Source organism: Phycodurus eques, chromosome 2, assembly GCF_024500275.1.
Source record: "Phycodurus eques isolate BA_2022a chromosome 2, UOR_Pequ_1.1, whole genome shotgun sequence".
Taxonomy (NCBI): domain Eukaryota; kingdom Metazoa; phylum Chordata; class Actinopteri; order Syngnathiformes; family Syngnathidae; genus Phycodurus; species Phycodurus eques.
In genome coordinates, this window is record NC_084526.1 from 12,170,467 (window position 1) to 12,195,052 (window position 24,586).

The window sequence follows — 24,586 nt, forward strand, 5'->3', positions numbered from 1 at the left end:
GGCAACGTCTGACTATTCATCTTCTTCCATAAATCACAACGTTGCTTGCTAAGTAACAGAGATGGACAAAAAAAAAAAACAAGAACAAATACAAACACAAATATGACACTCCATGACTTTTTCCCCACTTGTTTAACGACTTCGGCCTTGGTGGAGGTCTGCGCTCTACTGAGTAACATTCTGGTCATTATAGCATTGCTAAAAACAACACATCTCATGGTGGCCAAAGACCCTTTCCACAGTACTGTAAATGGATAAAATGGAATAGCCATTATAGATTTGCATTTTAAGTTGAAACGGAACAACAGAAGTAAAATGTTTTTCTTTTCTTTTCTATTTCCTGCCACTGACCTCATCTCATCTCTACTCATTTTGTGTCTTGTCCACGCTTTGCACGTCACTTGGCATTTTCAACATTCTGCTCCATTGTCCCACTGACTTTTTCAGTGCATCTCCCCCACTGTCTCTTTGCTTCTTACTGGGCTGCAGTAAAGCTGTTAGATTGTTTTACAGGTAGCCAGGTTCTCTGTTCCCCTGATAATAAGAGACAAGACCACACACATGCATTGCATTACTCTTCATCCGCGTACGTTTCCTAAATTTCAGCCCGGATTTGTTTGTTTGACAGCGTGGCCTGCTTTTGGAAACAGATGGGAGAATACAATAAATCTAAGAGAGACAGATGAGGGAGGTGAATGTTTTGGAAATGGAGGTTGGCTCATAATGAAGACGAACGAGCTCACTTTTACCCTCTTTTATTTTTACCAAGAGACGAACTGAGCAGAGAAGCAGGAGGGCTAATAGAATAAACATACTTTCTTCTCTTTTTGACCTCAAATGTTCACTGGGCACAGCATTAGATTCACCTGTACAATTTAGTGATATCCAAAATAAGACCAGCATCAAGTGATTTTAAACATAACAATGTTCAGTTTCGATGGTAAATGTCAAAGAATAATTCATTTAATAATATATTTATTGTTGTGATTGTAGTTTGCAGTGGTGCACAACTGTACTGCATCCTACTCTTTCCTGGTTCTCATTAGATTGTGGAAGTGATCATAATGTTGCGGTGACTCAGTGCTGAACAACTTTATGGTGTGGTACATAAAATATATTTACAGTATCATATTCAGTTGATGGATGCCCAGTTGGATACTCTTTAGTCATCTACGATCATTAATTTAGTTTCCATTAGGTTCAGTAAACAGCTCTTATGTTGTGCAGGTATACACTACCAGCCAAACGTTTGGACACAGTTTCTCATGCAATAGCACGAGAAAGTGTATCCAAACTTTTGACTGGTAGTATAACGAAAGTTGTGGTCAGTGAGTATGTTGCGTGAGTTTCGTTCTTGTTTTACTGTGGCAAACTTGACTTACTAGAGCGGATTTCCAACAGTTACGTTATGCCCCAAATTATAAAAACTATGTTGTTTATCTTCTGGCTGGAAATAACAAAAAAAGTAGCCAAATGGTGTAAGAGCTTCAGTTTACTTAGATCAATTTCATTTAAAAAATCATATCCAAAAGGATCTCAACCTCTTTATTCTTAATCAAGACATAGTCAATGATATAACCACTGTATATTGTTGATTGGAAAGTTCCTGATCAATGGTTCTCAAACCTCTTACACCAAACACCACTTAAAAAGATCCTTAACTCTCCAAGTACCACCGTTGTGACCAACATGAATAAATACTGAATAGTAGTAGGCCTGACTGTTAATCAAAAACACAGGTTTGTATTCCTGACAATAGCACTACCAGTCAGAAATTTGGACACACTTCTCCATTCCATAGCATGAAAAAGTGTTTGAAAAACTTTGACTTGTTAGTCCGTATATAATATTATTGTAAGCCACTAACATAATACACTGTTTGAACAGTGACACTGTACCTAAATATAGGAGGGGGGGGGGAGAAATAAGGATTCAGTAAAATAGTATTACACACAAAAATTCAATGAAAGTATTAAACAGACTGTTATTAAACATCCAATACAAATGTATACAATACAAAGTTAAATACAACTGAACTTCATTCAGGCAGTGATTCTTTAAAAGCTTCCCGCGTACCGCTAGTGTTACTAGTACCACACTGAGAATCACTGTTCAAGAGCATTTATGCCTATTACAGGTGTTTGTCAATTTATGTACAAAATAATAATAAATAATGAAAATGACACTTTTAATGCGATCTCTTAACACAACTTCCTACAGTCTTTCTTCAATTTCGTGTTTGTCATTTCCAGCTAAAAGATAACCATTCAATAAATAAACATTCACTTACCTAAAATTTGGCCAGGGTGTAAATCTTTTTGGTCTTAATTATAATACGCAGAGTCATTTCTGCACATCTGCGACTGTAAACAAACATTGTATTCTACTGTTGCTAAATTGGAGTGGAGAGGACAGTCACATGAAACCCAATCTGTGCAATATCGTATACATACATATGAAAATCAATACAGTATTAGCACACTATTGAAATATTCCCGTCTTCTCATTCGACAAGATGAAAAGATTTGGTGGCTGGTCTTCCACGTACAGCCCACCCGACCCTTGTTCTTATGAGTGGTCACCACTGCTTTAATAATGCAGCACTGGAGAGCTCAGTGAGTGAGCGTCAATGCACAGTGTAGTATAAACTATAGAGGCGTCTCATTTGCTAGCGGTGATTTATCAAGACAGCAGGCTGCATGCTTGGACTCTGTGAACCCTTTTACAATAAATATGCACACACACACACAAGCACATGCACGCATGCACACACACACACACAGACAGACAGACAGACACACACACGTCAATCTTGTGGCAGCAGTTTGAGGTATTAGTGACTGACTCGAATATGTACTGTATTAAGACATTTATTATCTAATACCGCAGTCATCCAACTGAAAAAAAAGTTTGTATGAATAAAACTACCACAATCTTCATCGTGATGTCAGTAATGATTAAACTAAATATCCATCCATCCATCCATCCATCCATTTTCAACACCGCTTATCCTGGTTAGGGTCGCGGGACACTGGAGCCTATCCCAGCTATATCCTATCCCATCCCAGCTGACTTCGGGCGAAAGGCGAACTACACCCTGAACACATATAGACACGGACAATCATTCGCACTCACATTCACACTGTCACTGAGTGGGAACTGAACCCACGCTGCCTGCACCAAAGTCAGGCGAGTGTACCACTACACCATCAGTGACTAAACTAAACAGATTTTGCTATTATTATTATTATTATTATGCACTATTATTGCTAATCAGAATCAGAATCCTCTTTATTTGCCAAGTTTGTCCAAAAAACACACAAGGAATTTGTCTCCGGTAGTTGGAGCCGCTCTAGTACGACAACAATTGACAGAGAACACTTTTGAGACAAAGACATTGACAAAAAAAAACAGTCAATGAGCAGTAAAGGGTTGCTAGTTATCTGGTAATGCCGGTACAGTTTTTAAAAATTATTTTGACAATTGTGCAAAAAGATGCAGAGTCTTCTAGCACTTAGAGCAGTTCGAAAGACTAATATTGCAATAGTCCGGTGCAATGACCATTGTGCAAAGGGCGCCGAGACTTCAAGGAGTGTACGCGGTTTAAAGTGACGAGTAGTGTGATAATCTGGGACAATGTTGATTGTGCAAATTTTGCAGATACTCATCAATCAGTGTGCAAATGGAGCAGATGCTACTCTGGCATCAGTGGCCAGTATTGGTCAACAACAGATATGCAAATAGTGCAGTGTGGCGAGACTGCTACAGGGAGTGCACGAGTAATATATAATTGGTCCCACAGAAATGTGACAACGAACTCAAGTCAAAATATTGCCAGCATGTTGTCATGGAATTGTATGTTAGGTGTTTAAGAAGTTGATTGCAAGATGGAAGAAGCTGTTGGAATGTCTGCTAGTTCTAGTTTGCATCCTACCTGAGGGAAGGAGCTGGTGACCGGGATGTGTAGTGCCCGAGAGGATTTTGCACGCTCTTGTCTTAGTTCTGGCAGCGTGCAAGCCCTCAAGGGTGGGTAGGGGGGTACCGACAATCCTTTCAACAGTTTTGATTGTCCGTTGCAGTCGGAGTTTGTCCTTTTTTGTAGCAGCACCAAACCAGACTGTGATGGAAGAACACAGATTCGATGACCGCTGTGTCCGCCTCAGCAGCTCCTGTGGCAGGCCGTGCTTTCTCAGAAGCCGCAGGAAGTACATCCTCTGCTGGGCCTTTTTGAGGACGGAGTTGATGTTGGTCGCCCACTTCAGGTCCTGGGAGACTGTAATTCCCAGGAACTTGAAGGTCTCGACGGTTGACACAAGGCAGCTGGACAGCGTGAGGGGCAGCTGTGGCGAAGGATGCCTCCTGAAGTCCACGATCATCTCTACAGTCTTGAGCGTGTTCAGCTCCAGGTTGTGTCGGCCGCACCACAGCTCCAGCCGCTCCACTTCCTGTCGATATGCAGACTCGTCACCGTCCTTGATGAGGCCGATGACAGTGATGTCTTCTGCAAACTTCAGGAGTTTGACAGCCGGGTGCGGTGAGGTGCAGTCGTTCGTGTAGAGAGAGAAGAGCAGCGGAGAGAGGACACAACCTTGGGGCGCCCCAGGGCTGATGCTGCGTGTGGATGAGGTGGCCTCCCCCAGCCTGACCTGCTGTGTCCTGTCCGTCAGAAAGCTGTAAATCCACTGGCAGATGGCAGGTGAGACGCTGAGCGGGAGAAGCTTTGAGGAAAGGAGTTCAGGGATGATGGTGTTGAACGCTGAGCTGAGGTCCATGAACAGGATCCTCGCGTAGGTCCCTGCACTGTCGAGGTGTTCTAGGATGAAGTGCAGTCCCATGTTGACTGCATCATCCGCAGACCTGTTCGCTCGGTAGGCAAACTGCAGGGGGTCCAACAGGGGACCTGTGACGCTCTTGAGGTGGTCCAGCACGAGACGTTCAAACGACTTCATAACCACAGATGTCAAGGCGACAGGCCTGGAGTCATTTAGACCCGAGATTGCAGGTTTCTTGTGGACTGGAATGATGGTGGAGCGTTTGAAACAGGATGGTACTTAGCACAGTTCCAGAGATCTATTGAAGATCTGAGTGAAGACTGGCGCGAGCTGGTCCGCGCAGACTTTGAGGCAGGATGGGGACACATGGTCTGAGCCTGACGCTTTGTTAATCTTTTGTTGTTTTAAGATGCATCTCACATCCTGTTCGTGGATGGTTAACGTAGAAGTCAGAGGTGTGATTGTGGTCGGGGCTGCGAACGGATGGGTGTGGGGTGTGAAAGTGTCCTTTTCAAATCTGCAGTAGAAGGTATTCAAGTCGTTGGCTAGTGTGCTATTGTTCTCAGCTTGGGGGGATCGTCGCTTGTAATTAGTCAGCGATTGGAATGCATGCCAGACTGATTTGTGCCAGAGTTGTTAGCGCTAAACTGTTTTCCAACTTTGGTGCATAGTTCCTCTTTGCAATGTTAATATCTTTAGTCAGCAGGTTTCTAGCGTGATTATACACGGCCCTGTCCCTGCTCTGATATGCGTCCTCCTTAGCTTGGCGAAGCTGCTTAAGTTTAGCAGTGAACCACGGCTTGTTGTTGTTGAAAGTGCAAAATGACTTTGTTGGTACACAAACCTCTTCACAGAAACTGACAGTGTCCGTATATTCATCCAGGCTACCAGCTAAATTTTCAAAGACACTCCAGTCTGTGCTGTCTCAACAGCTTTGAAGTTCCATCTTTGCTTCATTGGTCCACTTTTTCACTGTTTTCACTGTAGGCTTCGCACATTTACGTTCTTGCCTGTACGTCGGTATTAAGTGAATTAAGCAGTGATCAGACGAGCCCAGTGCTGCACATGGTTTGGCACAATATGCGTTTTTTAGCGTAGTATAGCAGTGGTCCAAAATGTTCTTTTCCTTGGTAGGACAGTCGATGTGCTGATTGTATTTAGGGAGTTCGTGGTTGAGTTTAGCTTTGTTAAAGTTATAATTCAGTGACAGTTGTCACCCTGTTGTGTACACTTTAGAACAGGAATTGATACACTACCTAAAGTAATGGTTTTAAGGAGGGGGGGACAAAAAAAACAAAAAACAGTACAACATAAATCAACAATAGGGTTGACAGCTAAATAAGGTATAAATTCCAAGAATCACTGTTAACATATACAGAAACGACAACGACATTTAACGTAACAATAAGGACGTTAAATTATTGTAACAACAACAAAAATCTACATTGCATTGTGGGAATCACGCGTCCGACGTCATGTATGCTTGTTTTCGTTAGCATTAGCAGCTAGCTTTGTGAGCGATCACGCAAAGAGTTACACAGCGGGCCGGCCGTGTGCTGCCTGGGCTTCTTGTTCATTATATCTATTCTATTCGACATAAAACTACATTCTTCTTCTTGTCCTTTTCTTTGCCTCTTTTTGACATAATATTTTACACAGTGTCCCCTAGTGTTCTGACTGAGAAAGCATAGTTGGAAAATTATGCCTTTATTGACAAGATGACAAACTTGTTCCTCTTTTTAAAAAAATAATCCATTCATCCATTTTCAACACCGCTTATCCTGATTAGGGTCGCGGGGGGCTGGAGCCTATCCCAGCTGATTTGGGACTACACCCTAAACTGGTCGCCAGTCAGTCGCGGGGCACTTAAAAATTAATATCTTATGTTTTTGATAGTTACAAGAAATGGCAAGTTTAAACTGAAATCTAGTTACATTTGAGTCCTGTCCTCATTGCTAATATCTCTCTTGTCTCTGTTTAAATTAGATCTCCCAGATAGTGTCGGAGTCGTCCAGAGAAGGTTTGACCGAGGCTGCCCTGAACCGCTACAACACACACTCACCTTCGCACACCAACTCAACACCACACACAAACTCACCATCACACACTGCGGCGACCACCAGCACGTCACAGAGCGCCGGCTCGTCTGCAGCCTCCTTCTTTGCCAGGTAAGATGCATTCAGCTCAGCATGCAGTATGTGCTTGGTGGATATCATTCAGTTAAAAATACATTGTTCACTACAAACATTTCTTGATTTAATACAGTTCAATTCAGTCAGTCTTGTATGGTTGGATGCATCTCAAATAAACGGGCAAAAATTAAACCAAAGTTATAGCTTGAGTTTGAGGCGTAAGTATAAATGTTTTTTTACTTTTATTATTGTCGAGTTATTATTATTATACTGAGCAGTCAGTACACAAATGTTTGTTATAATACGTTGCAGCTCCTTACTACTTTGCCATCATGGGTAACCTACTATCCATCATAGGCATCCGTCAATCCATTTTCTGTGGCATTATACTTACAGGATTAGGATTGTGGGCAGAAGTGGGTAGTGAGGCACTACATTTATTTCATTACATTTACTTAAAGGAGACATATTTTACCAAACCAACTTTTTCTAGTATTTGGAATGTAATATTGTCTGTATGGTGGCTCAGTAAACATGTGAAATAGGAATTAAAATCATCCACGCATTCCTGAGTAACATACGTTTTTCTGCCGAGAGGCCTGAAATCAGGTCATTCGAATATCTCAAGCTTATCTACAGTACGTCACTAGTGAAGTTCTTCACCTTCCCTTTCCGCTCCCGAGCCAGCCCTGTCAACATAACAAGCATGTATGCTCTCACAAGTGGGTCTTCTACACAGAGGGAACCAATGAGAGCAAAGGGGTCGGCCTTAGGCAAATATGGACAACGTTTTTTGAAATGTAATTGACATTTTTATACTAATTTTACATGCACTAATTGTACATGCACAAGTAGTTTTAATGCCGCATAGTTGAGTTGCCTTGTTACTGTCTTTCATGTAATAGCTGCCTGGTGAGCCTATTGTGCTGTTGCACGAGTTTAAAAAAAGATAGTTTCTTTAAGACTATTTCTTATCGCTTAATTTGCCTTAATTGTTGTCTTAATTGTTGTTAAAATGTTATTTTATTAACGAGCTAATCTATTATTGTTTTAGTGATATTGTTGGACAATATCTGAATTTGTGCAGTCCTAATTTACATTTGTGTCTGAGTGATTTAGAAAAATAACAAATCAGAAGTTACTCACGAGTTACTCAGTACTTGAATTTTTTTTTTTTTTTTTTTTTTTACTGAATACTCACTCAGGTAATTATTTTGAGGACTACTTTTTACTTTTACGTATTATTCTAAAGTAACTGTACTCTTACTTGAGTACAATATTTGGCTACTCTACCCACCTCTGGTTACAGGCGAGCCCTACGCCGATCCCAGCTGACTTTGACCAAGAGGTGGGGTACACTCTGGACTGGTCACCAGCCAATCACAGGGCACATATAGCCAAACGACCGCACACATTTACACCTATTGACAATTTTGAGTCTTCAATTTACCAAGCATCCATGTTTTGGAACGTGAGAGCAAGCTGGAGAAAAGCACACATAAGAAGGCCTGAGCTGAGGTTCAAACCCAGAACCTCTCAATTGTGAGTCAGATGTGCGAACCACTATGGAGGTGTTATAAAAAAAAACATGAAAACCCAAAGAAACGTCCAAAAATCGGAAATATCACACAAAATGATGGTTCAACCTTTTTTTAAATTTTTTTTAATTTTTATACACATTTCCAATTTGTTTTTGCATATATATACATATATATTGCATATATATATATGAAGAATCTAGCTTCAGATGTCATCAAATCTGAAGACACTCAATGTGACGCAAGGCCAATAAGACTTGACTGTTGAGGATAAATTATTGATGACTGAGAATGGGAAGCTCAAAATGAACACTAAATAATAAATGGTAACAAAGCCTGTGATTATGTCATCAAAGCGGCTGAGGCATTGTTGAAATGCACATCGAGCAAGCCATATTAAGGATTATATAGTGCTTCTACAAATACAATTAAAGGTCACTCTTGTGTTTATTGTCCTTCCTCTTCCTCTCTATGTTACCGGCATGCTCCTCCAGTGTTACTTTCTTAACCATCAAAGTGTCATGACCAGCTTGTAAATTCAAGTGGAACTCATACAAACACATAATCATGCTGTCGTTTTTAGTTTTCCTTCTATCACCTTTGAACTGGGAGGCAACCAGGCCATTTAATACAAACACACAAACACACATAAGCATGCACACACACGCACGCACGCACACACATCTGGCTGACATTCTAAGCAGGTACAACCAGTTGTCTTTGGGTTGACTTACAAGCATCAACGTCCAGAGAGAAAGAACATACCGTTAAGTTTAATGTTGGAAGTGTCAAGCGTGTTTTTGTGTGTTTGTCTTCTCTTTGTTGTTGTATAATTGGATTGTTTATCTTCTGATGGCTTCCCTTAAAGATATTAAAAAAGGACAAAGTGGTTCCTTTGTTCCAAATGTGACCTTCACACATACGCCCTATTTGCTACACGCATCAGCCACCTGTGTGTAGGTGTGTGTGTGTGCGTGTCACAAGGCTAATTGTGAACACAAAACTGTTTATGCAGTCATCTTTTCTGGTTTTCTATGTGTGTTTATGGTAGATGCAGCCATGCAAGGCTGCTAAATCCCATGGCTGCCATGCTCTTTACCCTCAAACGTGGACTGAATACAGACACCCCTATTAGAAACACACACACACACGTGCTAAATCCCTGTGTCGCTCGATGCCATTGTCCCACCTTCATTCATTGCTCTTTTGCTCGTTCCTTGATTCCTTTCTTCCTTCCATGTTCCTCTCCCAATCCTCCTGACTCCACACTGACCTCCTCCATCCATGCCGCCACTAATGCGCGTATGACTAATATCTTTCATTAGTGCCAATGGCTCTGTGAATATGTCACACTCACACCGCTGTGGCGCTCTTTCGTTTCCCCCAGTGCTGCAGTGGCACTCTGGGGACGCCTGGCAAAAAGATGGAGACATGCTGGACACGCTAGGTGTGGCGTGTGTGTGTGTGTGTGTGTGTGTGTGTGTGTGCGTGTGTGTGTGTGTGTGTGTGTGCGCACTCCAACTGGGGAAAGGGAGTTTCTATCAGTGCAGGAATTTTATACTGCATGTTCTGCTGATTTCCTCTTTGGGGATTTGTGTGGTCGGTGTGTATGCGTAGCTGGAGGTACTAGAGTAAATGAATTGGTCCCAAGTGATTTGGAAAATTGGAAAGGTGTTGTTATTTTGGAAGGAGAATAGCTAATAGTGAGGGGGAGGCTGTCTCTTTACCTCTTACTGTCGTTAATTCCTCTTTAATACCAAAAGGACAATTGGGAATGAATACACCCATTAAACACAATATTGAAAACAGAAAATCTAGAAAAGATTTAATTGGTCATAATCTCTGATCAACTGAAATAGAACTTTATTGTCACTGTCACAGGAACAGTGAAAATCAGTTAGGCACCTCATAATTTGAACAAAAATAAATATAAGCAAAATTATCAAAACACATTTACAGAACAAACAATTACCATATTACTTTTTTTTTTAACATACGGGTATTGCACATTCCCCCCCCCCCCCCAGATAATATTGTCACTATTGACACTATCAAATGGGTATTAATTGCCATGCGTCGATTAGTGTGGTTGTACTTTACAGTGGTATTACACCAAGATCAAATATTATATACCTCCCAGCTCTCACACAGCTAAAAGAGACGCGAAAGTGTCACTAATGTTGTGTCTTTGAGGCAGAGATTTTGCTTTGACTTTTTTTTTTGTAATTGAATTATTCAAGTTATTCGATGAATCGTTTCAGCCCTACTTTATATACTTCACAGTCCAAAATGATATGCTGTGATGTGTAAACCCACAATATTGTCCTCAATGAATGTCCTTTTTGCATTTGTCAGAATATACTTGCAATTTCAACTTAAGCATGAGTTATTTTCTACAATGATATTTAATATTTTTGAAGACTGGTTGCACTGAAGGTGCAAGAGTCAGCGAGGGAAAGAGAGACGAGGGTGCCACAAGAGGATCCAGAATAATTGGGCAGAGAGGATTAAAATGCAGGGGTAGATCTGCTGGTTGATTGCGAGGGATTGAAGCAAGAAGGGGACGGCAGAGATGTGAAGGATGGAGACGAGTGGAGGAATGAACAAAGAGAATGGAGGAAGGAGTGTTTTACAGGATATAAAAAGGTTGGAAAATGGCTGGCAGAGGAGGTGCTGATGGATGGGGGGAGGCAGTCGATGGATAGAAAACAAGCGCCCTTCATTTTAGTGCAAGATTGGAATAGATCCACTCACCCAAATCCCAGGCCACTTGTCATTAAACACTGCCAATTAGATGTGTAGGTGTGTCTCTACACCAGACAGAACACACACAGACGCACACTCATGGCATGTGTTATGACTATTTGTCAAACTGTTGGATTTGACAACCGGATTATAGTGAACTGATGCGTTGTTGCGAGAGGGATTCTACAGTCCTGTGACCACGTCCATCATTCAAGTTAGTGCAACATCCATCGTTACATCAATATAGAATGACAAACTGTAGATTTTAAGTCATGGACAAAATCCAGCCAGGAACTACATATTTGTGCCCACTAAGTAGTGGACCTTTTTGATAATTTCAGGCCACTGTACTTCAGCAAGTTCCATTGCATTTATTTTTGACATCACACCTCACATTTAAATAAAAATACAATGCAAACATCTAATTAGGAAAATAATGAACATGGTGCAGACTGCCATGACAGATAGGGACTCTTAACTGGGTAGGCAAGGGGGAAGTTTCTGTTTTTTGATTTTTTTTTGCGACAGACATGCTTCGGAGCTACAGAAGACACGTTTTGTTTCCACGTATGATAAAGTGTATGATATGCAAAATTTCTGCATTAGTTAAAGAAGAGTAAGGGGCGGGGAGTAAGGGGAGTATTTTTGGTCCACCTACGGTACTTCACAACTGACTAGTTTTAAGCAACAGTAATATAAACAGATAACTGTAAACGTGCATTTGGTATATGCCAAAGACATGGCTAGAAGTTAGTAATGTAAGCACAGATACTAAGGCAAACACAGCATGAGAGGTGTCCTGACTGGTCCAATATTATATCGACCACTTACAGTCAGTAGGTGATTCAGGATTGCCATGACTGACAGACACACATTTTCACTTACCTCTCGCACAAAAGTTAACTGGGACAGGGTCCAGTTCACCCGCGACTCTATTGAGGACATATATAGTATTTAGTATATAAATGTTGCAATGCAGCCCTATGGGGGGCACAAGCCAGTGCAAACTGTAGACCGGTCCCAAGCCCAGATAAATGCAGAGGATTGCATCAGGAAGGGCATCCGGGTTAAAACGTTGCCAAACAAATATAAGCGTTCATCCAAAGAATTCCATACCGGATCGGTCGTCGCCCGGGTTAACAACGTCCGCCACCGGCGCCGTCAACCTGCAGGGCGCCGGTGGAAATTCAGCTACTGTGGGTCAAAGACGAAGAAGAGGTGGAAAGCGGGTTTTTCGGCAGAAAGAGAAGAGCAAAGCACAGAGCCTACAACTGAATGTGGGGACTTTGAATGTTGGGACTATGACAGGAAAGTCTCGGGAGTTGGTTGACATGATGATTAGGAAAAAGGTTGATATATTGTGTGTCCAGGAGACCAGGTGGAAAGGCAGTAAGGCTAGAAGTTTAGGGGCAGGTTTAAATTATTTTACCATGGTGTAGATGGGAAGAGAAATGGAGTCGGGGTTATTTTAAAAGAAGAGTTAGCTAAGAATATCTTGGAGGTGAAAAGCGTATCAGATCGAGTGATGAGGCTGAAACTTGAAATTGAGGGTGTTATGTATAATGTGATTAGTGGTTATGCCCCACAGGTAAGATGTGACCTAGAGGTGAAAGAGAAATTCTGGAAGCAGCTAGACGAAGTAGTTCTGAGCATCCCAGACAGAGAGAGAGTTGTGATTGGTGCAGATCGTAATGGACATGTTGGTGAAGGAAATAGGGGTGATGAAGAAGTGATGGGTAAGTACGGCATCTAGGAAAGGAACTTGGAGGGACAGATGGTTGTAGACTTTGCAAAAAGGATGCAAATGGCTGTAGTGAACACTTTTTTCCAGAAGAGGCAGGAACATAGGGTGACCTACAAGAGCGGAGGTAGAAGCACGCAGGTGGATTACATCTTGTGCAGACGATGTAATCTGAAGGAGTTTACCAACTGTAAGGTAGTGGTAGGGGACTCTGATGGTGGGGAGGAAGATTAGGAAGACAAAGGCAGAGCAGAGAACCATGTGGTGGAAGCTGAGACAGGATGAGTGTTGTGCAGCTTTTCGGGAAGAGGTGAGGGAGGCTCTCGGTGGACAGGAGGAGCTTCCAGAAGACTGGACCACTGCAGCCGAGGTGATCAGAGTGGCAGGCAAGAGAGTACTTGGTGTATATTCTGGCAGGAAAGGAGAGAAGGAGACTTGGTGGTGGAACCTCACAGTACAGGAAATCATACAAGGAAAAAGGTTAGCTAAGAAGTAGTGGGACACTGAGAGGACCGAAGAGAGGCGAAAGGAATACATTGCGATGCGACATAGGGCAAAGGTAGAGGTGGCAAAGGCCAAACAGGAGGCATATGATGACATGTATGCCAGGTTGGACACTAAAGAAGGCGAAAAGGATCTATACAGGTTGGCCAGACAGAGGGATAGAGATGGGAAGGATGTGCAGCAGGTTAGGGTGATTAAGGATAGAGATGGAAATATGTTGACTGCTGCCAGTAGTGTGCTCGCCAGATGGAAAGAATACTTCGAGGAGTTGATGAATGAGGAAAATGAGAGAGAAGGGAGAGTAGAAGAGGCAAGTGTGGTGGACCAGGGAGTGGCAATGATTGGTAAGGGGGAAGTTAGAAAGGCATTAAAGAGGATGAAAAATGGTAAGGCAGTTGGTCCTGATGACATTCCTGTGGAGGTATGGAAGCATCTAGGTGAGGTAGCCATGGAGTTTTTTGACCAGCTTGTTCAATAGAATTCCAGCGTGTGAGAAGATGCCTGAGGAATGGAGGAAAAGTGTGCTGGTGCCCATTTTTAAGAACAAGGGTGATGTGCAGAGCTGTGGGAACTATAGAGGAATAAAGTTGATGAGCCACACAATGAAGTTGTGGGAAAGAGTAGTGGAGGCTAGACTCAGGACAGAAGTGAGTATTTGCAAGCAACAGTATGGTTTCATGCCTAGAAAGAGTACCACAGATGCATTATTTGCCTTGAGGATGTTGATGGAAAAGTACAGAGAAGGTCAGAAGGAGCTACATTGTGTCTTTGTAGATCTAGAGAAAGCCTATGACAGATTACCCAGAGAGGACTGCGGTACTGCATGCAGAAGTCTGGAGTGGCAGAGAAGTATGTTAGAATAATACAGGACATGTACAAGGGCAGCAGAACAGCGGTGAGGTGTGGAGGTATTTAAGGTGGAGGTAGGACTGCATCAGGGATCAGCCCTGAGCCCCTTCCTTTTTGCAGTGGTGATGGATAGGCTGACAGATGAGGTTAGACTGGAATCCCTGTGGACGATGATGTTTGCAGATGACATTGTGATCTGCAGTGAAAGCAGGGAGCAGGTGGAGGAACTGTAAGAAAGATGGAGGCATGCACTGGAAAGCAGAGGAATGAAGATTAGCCAAAGTAAGACAGAATATATGTGCATGCATGAGAGGGGTGGTGGGGGAAGAGTGATGCTACAGGGAGAAGAGATAGCAAGGGTGGAGGACTTTAAATACTTGGGGTCAACCGTCCAGAGCAATGGTGAGTGTGGTCAGGAAGTGAAGAAACGGGTCCAAGCAGGTTGGATCGGGTGGAGGAAGGTGTCAGGTGTGCTATGTGACAGAAGAGTCTCTGCTAGGAGGAAGGGCAAAGTTTATAAAAGGTGAGGCCAGCCATGATGTACGGATTAGAGACAGTGGCACTGAAGAGACCACAGGAAGCAGAGTTGACCAGGTTGGATAAAATTAGAAATGAGCTCATCAGAGGGACAGCCGAGGTTCGATGTTTTGGAGACAAAGTTCGAGAGAGCAGACTTCGATGGTTTGGACACGTCCAGAGGAGAAATAGTGAGTATATTGGTAGAAGGATGATGAGGATGGAGCTGCCAGGCAAGAGAGCTCGAGGAAGACCAAAGAGAAGGTTGATGGATGTCGTGAGGGAAGACATGAGGGCAGTTGGTGTTCGAGAGGAGGATGCAGGAGATAGGCTTACATGGAAAAGGATGACACGGTGTGGCGACCCCTAACGGGACAAGCTGAAAGGAAATGAAGAAGAAGAAGTATATAAAAGTTGCACTATACTAGATTATGTTAATTTGGATGACATACAGTAAACACCAAAGGTTCTCTTTGTGTCTGTAATGATTCCCAAAATAATAAAAAAAATAATGCTTCAAATGGCAAATTTTTTATTTCCAATCCACATTTCTTCATTCATTGTTCCTCCAAGACAGTCCTTCCATTATTTTCGCACTGTAACCGCCTGCCCTCCTCCGCTACCTTGCGCTCATCTCAGTAACCCGCTACACTTAATTGAAAGCCAAGGGTGAAAGATATAGCTCTTTGACTGAGTGTGCATCAGGGCAGGAGGTCCTCTCTCTACAAAACCACAGGATTGCGACGGCTTAAGAGCTCAATTTCTCTATAATGATAATATTCAGTCTTTTTGTGAGTTAATTCCCAGTTATTCACAAATTGCTTATTCATATTACCATTAACAGTCTCAATCATCCTCCTCAGCTGTGGTCTGTATGAATGAAAAACATTGAATTTCATTTATTCCTTCTTTAAATACATAAATATTATGACATAAAATCATCATAATTATTCATTTGTATATATTAATAATCATTTTAAGATGTACAAAAAACAACTATTGTAAATAAATCAATCCATCCATTTTCTGTCGTGCTTTTTCTCAGAGTTGTGATTAAGCTGGAACCTGTCCCATCTGACTTCTGGCTAGAGGCAGGGTACACTAGACTTCTCGCCAGCCAATTGCAGGGCACATATAGACAAACAACTATTCACACTCACATTAACACCTATGGACAATTTAGAGTGTTCAATGAGTTTGACATGCATCATTTTGTAATGTTGGAGGAAGCCAGAGTAAACTAATACCAGCATAAGGAAAACATGCAAACTCACTCGTGAAGCCCACCTTTCATGATCATGCATGATTGTGCTCTGTTGGGGAGAAATAGTCAAGAAGCTAAAAAGGATGTGGTGTTGAGAGAACAAGGGATGAAGATGGAGGGGAAGGAGGAGAGAACAAAGGAGAGCGCCTGAGTTGGGAATAGATGCAGCAGAAATATAAATATCATATTTAGTGGCTCCCTTTGAGCAGAACTCCACAGGGAATTGAGCAACAAGAAAGCAAATGAGCCACTCCCCGTCCAGATGTTACTACTTATGTAAACGCGCACGCGAGTGTGCGTGTGTGCGCGCGCACGCGGCTGCGTGTGGTCATATACCACTCTGCAATTAGCATTTCCGTCAAACTTTAAAGACGTCATTGCAAATCCTTGTTAGCAAGTGGCTCGTCATGCACAGAAAACATCAATTATGTCTTGAATCAATCAATGTCATGAACATCGGTTGTCTTTCGTCTGTTGTTTTGCTGTCAGAGCTGCACAAAAACTGAATCTAGCATCCAAGAAGAAGAAGCTGAAAACCGCCACGACGGTGCAGCTGCCTGTGACATCATCTTCACCGACGTGCGACAGCCAATTGTTCCCCACCAATTTCAGCTCCGCCCTGTTAGCAGCCCCGCCCCCGGCTCCACCCTGCCTTCTCCGTGCGGCCAATAAGATCAAAGACACACCAGGTCTAGGAAAGGTAAGATGTGTATTTATTTAAGATCATTATAGTTAAATAAAAATACTATACAAACCAATGAATACAAATCTTTTATCATTTAATTTTTTACTATTTTGAAACTTGTTTTATTTCTTTTTTGTATATATGCATCTTTTTTTTTTTTTTACACTCCCTTGTCACACTCCTGTTTGATGTCTAATTATTAATTTTCAAAAACCTTACCATGTTATAGTAGTTGTACAGTTAGGAGTTTTTCGAAATATGAGCCGTCGTTCGACCAAATTTTTGCTTTGACTTGCGAGCGCAGACTTGAGATAGCAGTGCGTTATGGTGGCAGTGACGCAACTCACTTCACAAGAAGCAGCAGCTTGGCAGACAGTGAACAGTTCTTCAAAAACAAAGCCTCAAGCTGTTTATTGCCGCTTGCAGCTGAAGTTTACTCTTCAAACTCAACATAAAACAAAGACCATTACACCTTGTGTATTTAAAACCACGTTTTGGCCACCACTTTCGGTCAGCTTGATTAATGCTAAACCTAAATCGCATTATGTTGCAGTGCTTTAACCCTTTAAGCATTGGACACAAACGGTGCAGCAACACATGTAGACAGACAAAATAACAGTACCGACGGTGATATATTCTTTATCCGCTGCGTGGAACAACTAATATTAGTCCCATACTGATGAGCTGAGAAGAGTTTAGATGGCTCAATGAACAGTATACCCGCCTGTCTGTCTTATATTGCCCCAGGTGACCAAGGAAGGAGTGGGACAATGGCAATTCAATTGATACAATGTGACAAAAAGTGTTTAATTATTTTTAATTCTATTTAATTATGTCCTTACTGCAAGCTTTAATGAAGTAAATTATTATTCCCATTCATTTTGGGAAAAGATGATTTGAGATGCGAGTGTTTTTTTACCGACGAGCATGTTCTCGGAACAAATTAAACTCGTATCTCAAGGCACCACTGTAGTGTAAATCTTTTTGAGTTTTAGAAAAGATAAGAGAAACTTTGCTACATATTTTATTTTTAAAGGGTAGATAGACAGTATGGAACATCCATCTCGCCATCCATTTATAACATATAAACAAAGAACCACTCGCACGCACATTCACACCTACGGGCAATTTAGAGTCTTCAATCAACCTACCAAGCATATTTTTGGGATGTGGGAGGAAACCAGAGTACCCTGAAAAAACCCACGCAGGCACAGGGAGAACATTTGTAGCCCGGCCCTCAGAACTGTGAGCCAGATGTGCTAACCGCCCATTATGGAACATTTACTTTTTAATTTTTCCTACACAAATAGTTCAGTCTCTGGAATGCCTGCCCACACCCATCAAATGTAAAATCATTCTTGATCCTTGTGCTATTTTGACAAAATCATGTCAGAAACGGTTTTATGATTCTAAGGATCTGTTTTAAATGGTGTAAAGAATGCATAGTGGCTCCTTTAAATTAGTAAAAATTCATATGTTTAATGTTTGTACACTTGTATTAGGCATTACCTCTATATATACATTTATGGATTTATTGGAGGGGGTGGTTAGGGGGGTTGGGGGGGGGGGGGGGGGGGGGAGAACACTTTACCAGGTTATAGTTTTGCTAATTCATACTAAGAGTTTGAACGAGTGCAAGTCAGTATCCAAATGTAAAATGTTTCACAATCCTGACCTTCAGCTGGATGCTTTTCTCTGGTGTCACCTCCGCAGAATCGTAACAAAAATATGCCTAATGGTTACCACGGTAACACATCTCAAGCTGACAAAAGTCATCCGTCACCCTAGCCAGTGGCTGATGAAATGTGTGTGTATATGTGTGTGTTGTGGATGTGGTTGGGGGCGTTGATGCTGCTGAAGTGTGTGCAATATCGATTGTCCATGTAATGAGTTTTTAGTGCCCCTCCCCCCTCCTCAGTTTTGGGCTCACGGACTGTGTGTGTGTGTGTGTGTGTGTGTGTGTGTGTGTGTCGGCACGAGAAAATGAATGAGTGTTTCTGATCAAATCAAACAGATGTCAAAAAGACGCTGTCCATTGCGATACAGAGACAGAGTGAGGGAGCGATACCCCACACGTGCGTCTCCAACAAACATATAGAAATAAGAAATAAGCAAGCCTTACTTACCCATGTTGCACTTCTGCATGGTTGTCTTAAAGCGTCATGGTCCTGAGCCGTTCTGCAGACTTAACTTTCTTCTTCCTTTATGGGTAAACGGTTCTCATCTAGGAATCAAAACAACAAATTACTCACTGGACAATTCATTTGGTTACACCTGAAAAATGTAATTAGATCCTATACATGACAGTAGTCACAAATGCTAATAATGCTCAGCTTTAATTGACACTGTAAGAGAGGTATAGCAAATTTGCAGGAATATGCGCAGTGTACAGTAGAGCTACAAGCAAAATCCATCCATCTATTTTCCAGACCACTTTTCCTTATTAGGGTTGCGGGTAGCTGGAGCCTGTCCCAGCTGACTTTGGGCAAGAGACAGCGTCGACCCCGCACTGGTCGCCAGCCAATCGCAGACCACATATACGTAGACAAACAAACATTCATGCTCACATTCACTATGGACAATTCAGTCTTCAATTAACTATACATGTTGTAGGAATGTGAAAGGAAGCACAGGGAGAACATTCAAATTCGACTTTAAAATGACATTTTAAATGTCAAATGAAGAAATCCATTTTTTTCTGTCCACTTTTGAGGCTTCATTTGAGTTTCTCCCCATATGGAAGTGACAGATGTCTCCTCAGTTGTCAGGGAGACACAGTCACATGTAAAGACACACACACACACACACACACACACATACGCACACACACGTATAAAGTCTGTCTGCCTCCTAGCATCTTCATTCAACCAAACTGGCTCTGCTTATTGTTTCTTTCGAAATTCCATACATTTATCCATTTTCGAGACCGGCCACCGCAGGTGGGCTGGAGTCTATCCCAGCTGACTTTGGGCGAGAGGTGAGCTACACCCTGGGACTGGTCGCCAGTCAATCACAGGGCACATATAGACGAGCAACATGCGGACAATTTAGAGTCTTCAGTGAATTTAAGAAGCATGTTTTTAGGATGTGTGAGGAAACCCAAGTACCTGGAGAAATTCCACGGGGAGAAGAGAGATGTTCCGATAAAGACTCAAACTCGTACCGAATGAGCCCCCCAAAGAAACGTGTCGTTTCGAGTTGAAGACTAAAGATGGCAACTTTTGAAAAAGTGGATTTATCCCAAAAAAAAAAAAACAATTATCCTTCTCTCTCATCTTTGAAAACAGATATTTGGTTTCTTGAGCATGGTGTACATAGCTCCCATTGTCAGCGCGGATATACACAGATTAGCGTATAAAAACTACCAATTTAGATAAAAGTAATGGTACTCGCTTGACTTTCACATGAAAATGTATTCTGTCATTTTGAACTGGGATTGTTGTGACTCGCATAAATAAAAATGTAACTTTGTACGATAGCACTTTCATCTAAATTCACCGTAGGGCCCCTGCACACTAAGTGACGCAACCGAACGCGTCGCGAACCAATTACAGTCGCTATCTCACAAATACCGACATAATGCAATGGAACATTTTTGACACTCGGCACTGCATTTTTATTGAATCACAAACGACCTGACGCGGTTGTCAAGGAAGTATCAGATTGCCCTGAATGCTGTAGCTATATTTCAATTAACAAAGAGAAGAAATGGGGAATAAAGGTGTCGTCGTACCCGGAAATCATGTAATACAACATGGCATTTTTGAGCGGCGGTTACACCTGCGATGTTGCAACGGCGTTCTCCTGTGATACAAATTTCGAATTGCAGCCAAATCAGTTGCTGAAGCTTGGCTTCTCAAGAAAAGTAATCGCACAGCCCTGCACACTGCGCGACAGTTCAGTCGCATTCATTGGCGTCGCTCAGTGTGGGTGGGCTCAATCCACCCTGACTTTGAGAACACGTACACTGAAGCCACAATCTTATTTTAAGTCAATGAGCCTCAATCACGAATAAATGTATGGAAATGTGCTTACGCAGAATAAGTACACAAATAGAGCTTATATGCAAAATCACCATCACATTCATGTCATGTGCGTACCGGCCAATTTTCTTTGCACCACCGTACAGACAGTATGTTAACGAATCAGAATTCATTGTAAAATGACGGGCTCGTGCCCAGGTCGCTCCAATCGCCGTGAGGCGCGCGTCCCTGTTTCCTCATAAAAAGACATCTGTTTGACACATCTCAGCCAATGGGCCGAGGTTGAAAGTTGTGAGACATGGTCCCCAAAACGTTTATCATTTTCTTAATCTTTATCCTATTTTCAAAAGGTTCATATCATTGGAAACCTTGTTAAACACAGAAAGTGTCAACATATAATAGTGATGTTTATCATTTTTCATTAATTCCAAAATTTCATTCGAGAGTGCAACAGAAAATATATAAGCCACGCACGGCGCTCTGAGTTAACGTCACAACTTCAAGCAAGCCAGCGGCAAGGTGCAAACGTTTGCCTCTGACCTTTGACGGTCATTCATCAGCTGTACATTTCGGGAAATGTTGCTCGAGATTTGTAGCATGCATGTGAACTTGACCGGTACGAAATCTCTGAAGCCTTGGAGTAATATAATTTGGCTTTTCCGATTGTACGATCAAAGCGTGAACTAGCGCAATCTGCTCGTCGTGTGACAGCTGCCAACACAGAGACAGTTAGTGAATGAAGCCCAATGTCTGCTTCCTTGCGGTAATTCTCAAATTTCCTGTATAAGCGGTGTGCAAAATTGCATTGGAGCTCAGAGAGAAGCCATATCCTGCTGTTTTCCAACATAAAAAGCTTGTGCTATACAAAATCAATCAGATATCGCCGAGAGCTAATCAAATACACACAGGCCTACGCACAAATGTGGGGACGACAATGACCCGGGTGACATTTCTCCAGGAAAAATGTCACCAACCAGTGGGGGTCGGCTACCCCTGCTGCAATGGCATTTGCACATGCGCACCCCCAAAAAAAAACCTCCACCTTGCAGGACCACATTTCATAGGATTACATTGTATAATGAAGGATGACAAATGAGCAGCAAATCCCCTAGTGGAAGGCTTCGAGATAAATCTTGCACTACATGTTTAGTTTGCAGGCCCGATGTTAATATGGCAGAAAACAGATTGGGACGTCACAGTTATAGCCGGGGGAAATCACCCTGCGCGGGTCATGCGTATGAATACCTGCTACCCGTCCAAGGATGTCAAATTAATTCAAATCCCTTAGAGGACGCTCCTGAGTGGCATGTGCATCTCACTTTCCTTGTGGTATTGTTATGCTCCATGTTGTCCTACAGGTTGTAGGTGCCTCCTCACTTTAACAGTAATTAAATCAAACAGCTGGGAGCATCGCATTGAGAAGCACAGGGGTGCCCGTGGATCAGTCAAGGAAATTTTACAAAATGCAAAGGGACTGTCATGGTATTCAAAAATTCTTTTTAATGATGTTAAACTGGAAAAAAAAAAAAAAATGGGTCCACAACTTTATCTGTATTTTTTTTTAATTGATGATTTAGAAATTAGATAAGATACAAGAAAATACGAGTTTGAATAACAGCAAAATAATTCCATATTTAATTAAGATAAAAGTCATTAACAATGATGAAAATCTAACCTCAGTTTCCACTGATTTTTGTTACAATTGTTACAATTTTATTTATTATTATTGGTGTTGTAGTCCAGCTGTCCGTACGCCTGCCCACCCGCCTGTCGGGCTCTCTACAGTATCTATCTATCATCATCTATCAACAGTATAAGAAAGGATTGATAGATTGATAGATGATACTATTTATTTAATGATGACAGATCAAAATATTAAGAAACAGCTCCTTAGCTTCATTATCTTTGTCAAAGTATTTTAAGACCAAATGTCGGCGCCACTGAGTGTTAATTGGACTGCATTATATTGTGAAAAAACAAAAACTGTAAGTCAAAGTTTGAGATATTTTTAATTTGACACCAAATAGTGATTACGTCCATTGGACAGCACCCCCATGAGTTAGAATATTCTTTCAGTTGGTTATTTGCTATTGTGGAAATACAAATGTATAAATCAAGGACACTAGAAGGCGAATTAAAGGGGCGAGAGCTAAGATAAAGGGTTATACTTCTTCATTCTTGTCCTCCATCTCTGTCCTGGTCATCCTTTCATCCATGCTCATCTCCATTTGTCAATGTTCTCAATGACTAGAGGACAGAGACAGACTTGTTTTATTCCCTCTCATCTATGCACTCCACATTTTGCATGCACACACGGTTAGAGACTTGACCTTGGGGGGAAGATGTTACTATGACAGCTAATCAATTTTTAATAGCAGCAGTGATCCCTCTCAGGCAGCAAACTGTGCATGTGTGTGTGTGTGTGTGTGTGTGTGTGTGCATGTTCTATGTGTATACTCTCATGCCTTTAAATGAATGAGTGAGTCTATTATGAGACTGCTGTATTCTACCTTATGGATGAAATATTAATGTACTCCGTGCTGGCAGAGGTAGCGCATGTTATTGACAAACACGCACGCACACACAGACACATCCTGATACTTGTGTTGTTCATTGCTTTTTTCCATTCCCCCCAAAAGCAAAAAGTTCTGAGATTCTTTTGACTTGATCTTTTTTTCCTATATTAATACGCATGTGAAACCATAATGACTGAAGGAAAATATTTTTTTCCACAAATGTGAAACACGTTTGAGCCGTGTGAGAAAGGATCCAGGACTGGTGTCAAAAAAGAAATATTTCAAACTCAAAGTAGAAGCTACAAGTTCTTCCCCTTTAATGTGGGCCACATGATCAACCAGCATGTCCACAAAGAGATCTGGCAGCATTTGCTTTGTTCAGTGCACGAGAAGAGCCACCAGCAGGACAACTCATGGCTGATTATCCATGACGACGCGCCTGCACACAGTGCCCTGTGATTTTGTGTGATTTAAAAAGAAATGACAAAGAATTCCCTCTTTCCCAAGCCAAGGGGATGACTATAAAATAGCTCAATCCTTCCAGGGGCCCCACAGAGGTGTGGAAGAGAAGACGAGGAAAGGACGTTACATTCGAGGGGGATTACTTCGAAGGGGAAACCTTTTTTAATCATTGTTATTTCATTTCAAACCTCTAATCAGCAAGGGCTATTGAAATCATGTGCCACCTAGGGCTATAATACAAAATCAATATCCATCTTGAGCAGAAGTGGGATGAATTGCTAAAAGGAGAGTTTACTGAAAGAATTTAAAATGATGTTTGTGTCTGCGGTGTCATACTTACATACATACTTTGGAGCCAATTAGGGCATAGCGTCACTCTCCTATTGATTTTCTTGCCAATATTAGTGTCGCATGGTGGTGAAAAAGTGTCGGGCAACCTTTTGTCATCTTCTCAAGGTTGTTTGTCACATTGTCACAAGTTACTTCCTCAAACTGGCTTTCGGCTTCACTTTACGTTGGTGTTAAAAAGAGGCAGAACACGAAGCCCTACAGTGTAAAGCGTATAGCGTGAATATAATCATCCTAAACTGTTTTAAGTTTGCACATTGGTATCTCATGAGCATGCTTCTCGTGAGAATTCTTTTTTTTTTTTTCCATGCCGGTTTGTCGAAATATGTCTTTATGCGAAGCTGGTCCGTGGTACAAAAATGGTTTGGGACAGCGCTACTGCGCTAAAAAAAAAAAAAAAGAAAAGTCAACGACATCATTGGTTAATCGACTTCGATTCAGCTTTCATCACCTATAGTCGACTACAAAACAATCTTAAACCGTTCAACCCCTAGTGCTATATAAAATATAAAAGAGTCTATTTCTGAATGT

At 41.8% G+C, this 24,586-nt stretch overlaps 1 protein-coding gene across 1 annotated transcript in view; it reads left to right on the forward strand.

The window, feature by feature from the left end:
* The window catches only part of kif26ba (kinesin family member 26Ba), a 118,348-nt gene that overhangs the window by 50,138 nt on the left and 43,624 nt on the right, over positions 1–24,586 (forward strand). The window contains exons 4-5 of the mRNA XM_061667518.1: positions 6,759–6,940; positions 16,551–16,761. Coding sequence (XP_061523502.1) covers positions 6,759–6,940; positions 16,551–16,761 — 393 coding nt within the window. The remainder of the gene's footprint in view (positions 1–6,758; positions 6,941–16,550; positions 16,762–24,586) is intronic.